The 9,187-nt window shown below is 48.5% G+C and overlaps 1 protein-coding gene across 1 annotated transcript; it reads right to left on the reverse strand.

Moving 5' to 3' along the window:
* Window positions 1-302: 302 nt before the first annotated feature.
* On the reverse strand, window positions 303-4,707 carry FAM32A (family with sequence similarity 32, member A). Its single transcript, XM_012663585.1, has 4 exons — window positions 4,599-4,707; window positions 4,352-4,493; window positions 1,445-1,498; window positions 303-1,147 (listed from the first exon to the last, which is right to left on the reverse strand). The coding sequence occupies exons 1-4, from the start codon at window positions 4,670-4,672 to the stop codon at window positions 1,079-1,081; spliced, it is 339 nt and encodes a 112-aa protein (XP_012519039.1). The 5' UTR covers window positions 4,673-4,707; the 3' UTR covers window positions 303-1,078.
* Window positions 4,708-9,187: the final 4,480 nt, after the last annotated feature.

A 9,187-nucleotide genomic window follows, 5' to 3' on the forward strand; every position in this document is an offset into this window, starting at 1 on the left:
GTTTTAAGCCACTATATTTTGGATAGGTTATACAGTGATGGATAACTAAAATAACTATCTTTCCACCAGGCAACGGGAGAATATCACTGCCAAAAACAGCCACCACTAATGAATGCACGTCATCTTTCTTAGGTGCGAACCATAGGTGGAAATAGATGTGCCACCTAAGTTTTTCCATACTGAGTTGTTTTGTAGTATGTACTTTCTTCACATGCCATAAATCCAAAAGGCAGCATTTCAGTAACGATTAGCCTATAGTAATAGTAAGACATTCAGACTTGTATTTAACAACTGTTTTTTGCTTTATTCCGGTTTACACACGACAGCCCCAAACTCAACACTTGTCTCCGTGTGACGTGCCCATTCTGAGTAAACATGAGAGGCTGCTCAGAGCCTGGGCTGAGGTTTGTGAGGCAGGCCATGTCCGGGTTCCATTACAGAGAGTGCTGTGATCAATTAGCAACGCCTGCCAACGTTGCAATAACCCATCCTTGTCTCAGGTGGTGGTTCTGCCACCCAGGCTGTGTTGTCTCACCGGCCAGGTGGCTGAGGAGGCAGTGTGAAGGCCATGAAGCCTCCAGTGGCCTCTCGGGGCCTGGGGAGAACAGCACAAGCCCGAAGCTAGAGGGAGCTTGGCAGGGCAGCCCACGCAGGGTCCCGCAGGAGTCTGCACACTGCAGACCACACTTGCATTAGCTCCTTGTCCTCTGGAGTCCATCTCATCCAGGTGAAGACGATGGCTGGCCTCAGAGCGTTAGCTGTGACTCGGGGACAAAATCATTTTTACAGGGCACAAAGGAATGGCCTTTACCTCTGGATGAACCTTCAAAACTTTCCACCCAAACCAAAAAGGTATATCTTCCATGTGCTACCAAGAAACCTCACCTGAGTAAAAGGACAGTCTGTCTTTAATCAAGTTCCAGGATGAGGTTACACAGCTTCGAAAAGCACTGCCACAGCAGAAGATGCGAGGGTGTGTGTAAAGCAATGTTTCTAGAAAATACCCCAGGAACCAAACATGACCCTGACCTGGCCTTCTGCTTAGCCTCGATGCTGCTCTGTACCCAGGGCCGGGAGGCTACTTCGTCCAGCTGACTTTGGGGATGTCGTAATGCTCCGTGAGTGTATCCAGGTGTCTGTTGAAGTCCTGGGAAAGGGAAGGAGAAAGCCTGCGTGGGCACGGACCCAAGGAGGGTGCTCCGGATATGCGACACTGCCCAGCCCCACCTCTCCCATATCCTGTCTCTCCTGAGTGAGCCGCCTCCTCTCAAACCCACTCTGCCAGATCTTTCAGACACCTGAACCCTGGGCGCTCCTTTGAATGACCCCAGGGAGGCATCACTTCTGTTGGGTCAACTCCCCTCCCACTCCAATGGCTCCCAGCCTTTGGGCCTGAACGGGACCCTCAAAAGCTCAGTCTTCCACACCAGGCATGGTGACTTACCTCCACTCTCTGCTTGTGGGTTTTGGATGCTTTCTTCAGGATTCTTTCCATTTGCTGGGGAGAGAAGAGACATGGAGGTGAGTTCCCAAGCTCAAGGCAGCCCAGGCTGGCATGGGATGAAGGTGGGAGCCCCAGCCAGCCTGGTCTCACATACAGAACAGCTGGAGGCTTCGGGCTGTACACCTTGCCCCCCTCCCTCAGCTCCACTCAGGGTGGCCCAACAGGGAACCTGGGTCAAGTTGCCCTTTGGTCCCAGCCTCATGAGTAGCAGGAAACGCACAAATGTCTACTGAGTATGTATCCACGAGCGCACTCTGCTGGCAGCTGTGCGTGGGTTTCCCGCATCCTCGGTCAACTGATAGCACTCCCAGTTTGCAGGAAAACAAAGCCAAGATGGGGTTTGAGGAAGGAAGAAGAATGAGGGAGGTAAAGGGGACATAGAGTGGGATGTTCGAGTGACAGTACCCATCTTGATGGCCAGTCACAGTGCGCAGGAGGGCTACAAGATGCACACCACCTTCCCCAGTGTGGTTCTGCAGTGTGCACCCTGCACCACGTCCTGCTCTAACCCTCACTCCAAACACCTGATGATTCCTGGAAAGGCTGGTACCTGGTATAAGAGTTGAGAGTGTGGGATGCAGAGCCAGACAGACCTGGGGCTGCACTGGCTCTCCACTTACTGGTAGGGTGACTGCGGCTGACTCTTTGGTGGCCCCCAGGAGCTGTGCTGCCCCCTGTTCATCCCTTATGTAGTCCCCAGGCCACACATTCTGAGCTGGCTTTGGACTCAGTTAACTCAACAGAACGTAGTGCCAGTTCTGGGCTGAAGCCATAAGACAGCCAGGTAACTCTGGCTTCATGCCCCTGGAAGCCAACTACCATGCAGGAAGTTTGCTGGTCCTGCTGGAAAGATAAGACCTGGAGGATGAAATGACCCAGGTGAAGAGGCCACAAAAGCAGCACTGAGGTTACCAGGCAAGTGATGGCAAAACCATCTTTGCTCTTCCAGCTCAGTTGTGCTTCCAGAGGACTCCGGGCCCAGCTGCCATCTGACTGCGCCAGACTCCAAATGAGGTCAGCAAGAAAACCACCCCGCTGAACACAGTCAACCCAAAGAATCATGAGATAATATTGGTAGCTGCTACCTGGCTGCTCTTCCTTGTCCCTCCTCTTCTCCTTCACTCCCCCCTCAACCCCCCTCTGTCCATCCTTGCCTGGCTGCTCTTCCTTGTCCTTCCTCTCCTCTTTGCTCCCCCCTCACCTCTCTCTGTCCATCCTTGCCTCTCTTCTTGCTGCTGTGAGCGCACCTGAGGCCTGGGTCTCCTCACAAAACACCACACTGACTTGTTCAGCTGTCACATGACACCAGGCACCTGGCCGGGCTCTGCTCTCCCTTCCCGAACTCCAGATTCTCCAGGCACCACGTTCACAGGGTGTCCTGGTGCTGTCACCAACCCCACTTCACAGATGGACAAAATGAGGAGCAGCTATACAGCTGGTGATGGGGCTGGAGATGCCAGGCCCCTGTCCCCCTATAGGCCCTTCTCCCGGGAACCTGGGAGCTGAACAGCCTTCGTGCCCACAGGAGAATCTGCGTTTCCCAACTGTACCTGGCCCTGTCCACATCCCTCTCTCTTCTCTGTCACCTGCCGCATCTCTCATAACTCCCTCTCTTCTAGGCCAAACAAAACACACTGCAGTACCTCCCACTTTAAATAACAACAACAAACATTTCCCCTTCACTCTCCACCCCCTTCCAGCTATAGGTCCATTTCTCTGTCCAGTTCTTTGTTCACCTGATGGATAATAATCTCCTCCAAAGAGTTATTTCTACTCCTCGTCTCTACCTGTTTTTCCCCACATTCTCTTAGACCCACTCTCATCAGCCTTTCTTCCTCCACATTCTCTTTTTTCTTTTTTAAAAGTGTCACTCTGTTGCCCCAACTGGACTGCAGTGGTGTGATCATAGCTCACTGTAATCCTGAACTCCTGGGTTCAAGCAACCCTCCTGCCTCAGCCTCCTGAGTAGCTGGGAGTACAGCTGCGAGCCACCACGCCTGGCTCTTAAGAGGTAGACTTTAGCACCACTTTAAGTGGAAGGTAACTGACTGACTTGTCCAGAGGTACACCACTAACAAGTGGTAGAGTCTAACCCAGGTCTGTCTTGTCAGAGCTGCTGAGTCCATGTGTTTTTGTATGCCTGAACTAGATTCGGGAATAATGAGTTAACTTTCCCCAATGTCACTGTACACCTAGAATGGGGTTAGGGTTTCTCAGCCCTGGCACTATTGACATTTGGGGCCAAATCACTCTTTGCTGGGGGAGTGGGGGGTGTTCTGTGCATTGTAGGATGTGCGGCAGCATCCCTCACCTCCACCCGCTGGATGCTGGTAGCACTCCCTTGCCGAGTAGTGACCTGAACATGTCCCGGACACTGCCACGTGTGTGTGGGGGGCAGCAGTGGTGGTGAGGCGGTTGCCCTCAGTTGCGAACCACTGACCTAAATGGATCATCGCTTTCCCCAAGATAATAGGTCAAGCTTATCTATCTTACCCTGCCTGACCTCTTCTGCCCCATATCACCCAAATTTATTAAGTGCTTAATATCAAGAAAAATAATTTACTGGAGCCTTAAAATACAACATGATTCAATCTGCCAAAGTCATCATGGAAACAGACGTTATGGTGACTTAGAGCAGTGAGCATGGCCATTTACTATCAACAGCTACCATCCACTGAAAGGTTAACGCCAAACCCCCCCGTCCCACTCAACACCTTCTCCCCGAAATTAAGGTCCCCTCGGACCGCTCGCTCTCCTCCGAGCGTCCCAGCGCTGCCCCGACTTCGAGTCAACCAGCGTTTGACTTCTCCAGCCCCCCGACCACTCGCGCTCGGCTCTCCGCCTCACCCGCTTCTCCTGCATCTTCTCGAAGGCCACCTGGGCCGGCGTCCGCTTGTCCAGGCCCCGCCGCTTCTCCTCCTCGTTCTTTTTGCTCGTCCCCATCGCTTCCAGGAGTTTCGCCTTGTCTTTGTCCTTCTTTTTCTTCTTCCTGGGAAGGGGTACAGAGAAGGGGCGGATGAGGATGGGTCAGAGTGTCAGAGGAAAAGGTCTAAGGGCAACGGAAGATGGGGTCCCGCGGGCTCTCGGGTCTCACCGCTTGGTCACGCCGAGTTCTGCGACGCCTTTCAGCTTCAGGGCTCCCTTTTGGACCTGCTCGTAGGCCGCCATGGTACTCGCCCACAGGAAGGCAGTAGACTGCCACACTTCCTGTTTGAGAACACTATTTCCGTCCGAACGCCCGCCTCACTTCTTCTTGATTGGACAAGCTAAGTGGCGCGCGTGCGCTCTTGGCCGCTAGGACTGGGCCACACTTCCGGGTTGCGGGCCAAGGGTGGGGGCGAAGAGTCAGGCAAGCTGCGTACTTTGCATCATGTCTCCGGCCACACTTCCTGTTTGGGCGCCCACTTCCCTCTTCTCAGCCTCAGCCCAGGGGCATGATACCCAACGCCTTTCTGAGAGTTTTGGCTGCCTTTGGATATCCTGTTCTTCTTTATTGCCTTATTTTGAACTTTCAGTGGATGACTGGACCTAATGTTGTAGGCCTAATCAATATTTATTAATTTTTCAGCTGTAGGTAAATGGTGATATTATGTGACATGTTGGTTGTATATTAAAAAACATTTTTAAGTCAATCTTATCAAGGCAAAATTTATGTACAGTAAAATGCACCCATTTTATTTTTATTTATTTAAAACATTTTATTTTATTTATTTCATTGAGAAATAAAAGTTGTCTACATTTATCGTGCACAGGATGTTTTGAAATATGTGTGCATTGTGGAATGGCTAAATCAAGCTAATTAACATACGCATTACCTCACATGCTTATTTTTTATGGTGAGAACACTTAAAATCCATGAGGATGGGCAGCAATCTAAGGGGGGGTCTTATCTCTGAGGCTGTTGTTTGGTCCTAATTATTTACAGGAGGGGAAAAAAGGCAGAAGTTGAAGCTGTGTGCCATGTGACCCAGGCTACATAGCCACATCCCTCTCAAGGCTCAGGACAGTTTAAAGGGACAATAACACTAGAAATGGCTAATTCTCTTAGCAATTTTCAAGAATATAATACATCATTTGTTACTAATTATAGTCACGGTGTTGTGATATAGATCTCTTGAACTCATTTTTTCTAACTGAAATTTTGTGTCCTTTGACAAACATCTCCCTAATCCTGCCCCTCCCTGCCCCCTACTTCCTGGAAACCACCATTCTACTCTCTATTTCTTTGAGTTCAACTTTTTTAGAGTCATAGAAGTGAGATCATGTGGTATTTGCCTTTCTAAAATGCACCTACGTTAATTATACCCTTTGATGAGTATTGGCACATTTGCACACCTGTGTAACCACCTCCGCAATCAAGACGTAGAACTTTCCATCACCCTATAAAGTTCCCTTGTTCCCCTTCCCAGTTAATCCCTCCATCTCTGTCCTCAGGCACCTCCCAATCTACTCTCTGTCACAATAGGTTAGATTTCTCTTTTTAAAGTTTCATTTAAATGGAAACACACCATATGTGTTCTTTTGAGCTCGGGTTCTGTCGATCTTAAATAATGAGATGCAGATTTGTTCAAGGAGAAAGCTTGAGGATGGCCATCTGGAAACACCCACTCCAAATAAATGGGGTCAGCGTTGCGAAGTAGAGAAGTTAAGCTTTCATTTCTATAGAAATTTTAGCAGGATGGTAACATTTTACAAAACCAGTGTATATGCCACAGCGAAATGATTGGTTACAGATTGCTCCATTCCAAGGAAGATTACTTTGAGAGGGGTCGTGATCTGAGGGACGGGGTGTCTTATCTCTGGCGCCATTTGATGTTTATTTACAGGGAAAAAAAGGACAAAAGTTGCAGCTGCATGCCATATGACTCAGGCCACATAGCCACATTCCTCTGAAGGCTCAGGGTACTTAAAAGTTCCAACAGGTTTAAGCTTGAATTATTTTAAATTGGAATTATTTAACGTCATAGTTTTTTTTTTTTTTTTTTTTTTGAGGCAGGGTCTTGTTCTGTCAACCAGGCTAGAGTGCAGTGGCATCATCATAGCTCACTGCAGCCTCGAATTCCTGAGTACAAGAGATTCTTCTGCCTCGAATTCCTGAGTACCTGGGACTACAGGCATGCGCCACCATGCCTGGCTAATTTTTAAATTTTTTTTTGTAGGGACGGAGTCTTGTTATTGCAAAGGCTGGTCTCAAACTCCTGGACTCAAGCAATCCTCCCCATCTTGGCCTCCAAAGTGCTGGGATTAAAGGCGTGAGCCACCCCACCTAGCCAAATTTCACAGTTCTTTCACTCAGTGTGATGTTGTTGAGATTCTTTTTGTTGTTGGGTGTAACAGTAGCTCATTCACTTTTATTGCTGAATATTATTCATTGTATAAATATATTCAATCTGTTTATCCATGCACCTGTTGATAGACACCTGGGCCATTTCCAATTAGACAATATAATGAGTCGAACTGCTATGACCATCAACGTACAAGTCTATACGGACATAACTTTCCTTTTTCTTGTTCTCACTCCTGATGCCTTTGGTACTTGCTGTGGAATTGTAACAAGCTTTGGATTTTCCCAGAACTAAATTTGATTCTCAGCCACGCTGGCTTTGAGGCTGTGAGAAAATCGTCGTGTAGAGTTTACCAAAAACCTGATCTGCTGGTGCCATAATACTTGGGGCTCCAATGAGTTAGTTGTTTTTTTATTCCCCAATAAGATGAGTAATTTGTTTGCTGAACAGGCAGAACTACTGTCATAACCCGAACACAATTCTACTTTTGTTTCCTTCCATCCTTTCAAACCTAAAAAAAAAAAAGTGAGTCACCTTCCTCTGGCCCTGGACCAAGATGTTATTGGGCCCCAGGACTGTCCTTTCATTTCGTTTTTATGTAACATACAGTGCTATTGTCACGTGAAGGAATGTTGGGGCCACCATAAAGCTTTTCTTTTGCCCTCTGAAGGTTTGTTGAAAATTATTGACAAGAGGAAGATTGATAGGAGAAAAATTATGTAAATTTATTTAATGTATACATGGGAGCCTTCAAAATGAAGACCCAAAGATACAAGGGAAATTGTCCTTTATTTATTTTTTGAGACAGGGTTCCACTCTGTGCAGTGGAGTGATTGTAGCTCACTGCAACCTCAAAGTCCTGGGCTCAAGCTATCCTCCTGTCTTGGCCTCCCAAGTACCTGGTACTACAGGTGTGTGCCACACCTGGCTAATTTTTTGATTTTTTTGTAGAGACAGGGTCTCACTATGTTGCTCAGGCTGGACTCGAACTCCTGGCCTCAAGTGATCCTTCTGCCTTGGCCTCCAAAAGTGCCAGGATTACAGGTGTGAGCCACTGTGCCTGGCCAGAAATTGTCCCTTTTTATGCTTAGGTTTAATAAAATATGAACCGTCACGTAGAAATATGACTAAACAAAAAGGATATAATCTAATGCTGATAGACGCGTGGAAAAACCCAGCAAGTCCTGTCTGTCTAGATTCTTCTCAACTCCCTGAGTGTGCATTCCTTCCTCCCGGGTGTGGGCAGGACCTTCTCTGGAATGGGGGTCTTACGCCCTATAGTCAGACAAAGCAGGTCAGATAATTTCTTTGTGGTCAATTTTTACACAGGAAGGCAGAAGGAAGGTTAGAGTAATATTTTTAGGTTTTATAGCTGGCTTTGGGGAAAAGGGCTTTTGGTTTCCATGACCTGCCTTGGGAAAGAGGGATTTTCGTTTTTATGGTTAGCTTCGGGGGAGAACGGGACTGAGAGACAGGAGGATAGCAGGAGGGCAGAGAGAGACTGTTCTTGTTTGTTTCTGAGGCTGTTTCAAGGCCTTTATTTTGGGGTATTGTTTTCTGAGTCCCAACAGGAGCAAATAAAACAATTCAATAGCTGGAATGTTTAGAATTTGATTTGGAGAGAATGATCTCCCCTCTCCCTCAGCTAGGACCTGCGACAGGAAGGGAGGGGAGGACAGGGGTCTTCTACTGTTCCCTCTAGTCCATCGCCAGCTGCTAATTGTGCCCCCACCAGGGAGGGATGGAGGAGGGAGGAGAAGTGAGAGAATAAGACAGTTTTTGATCTTCATTGGTTATGGCTGACGCCTCTGTGGGTGCTTTCTAGCAATTTCCAGCAGTCTCCCTCTCCCCTGAAGCTCCCTTGACCCTGGACTATGCATCTCCATTCCTGGTGGTTGCTTACGACTCCTTCCTCAGCTCCCATGCTGCCAGCAGGGCTCTGCCAGCTTGTTCTCCTGAGGTTGCCTCCTGTTGCCAGGCAGCCATATTGGACGGGACCCAAGATGGCCCCACCAGCTCTCTCTGCCTCCCTTGGCTCCCGTCGGGTGCTCAGGAAACTCATACAGCCTCATGCCAACACACCCATATCTTGTACTCTAGATGTCCCCCTTTAGCTCTCTCAAGCATGGGTCCAGCTGGGTCGTCTAGATCTTCCAAGAGTAGAGAACCCATCTCAAAGCTCACCACAGGCTCCTTTGCTAGGCTTGTTGATGGAATGTAACATCCTATCTACTGCCCCCCTAAAAAGTGGGAGGACTTACAGCATGGCCACCTCGCCACCAATCTGCTCATCAAAGCTACTCTTCCCCTCTCTGAACTTGGTTTAGATCATTGATCTGGCCGAGGAGACCAGAGTGGGAGGCAGGTTCTAGGGGCCATGTCTTTTTTTTTTTTTTTT

This window comes from Propithecus coquereli, unplaced genomic scaffold, assembly GCF_000956105.1.
Source record: "Propithecus coquereli isolate 6110/MARCELLA unplaced genomic scaffold, Pcoq_1.0 Scaffold811, whole genome shotgun sequence".
Taxonomy (NCBI): Eukaryota; Metazoa; Chordata; class Mammalia; order Primates; family Indriidae; genus Propithecus; species Propithecus coquereli.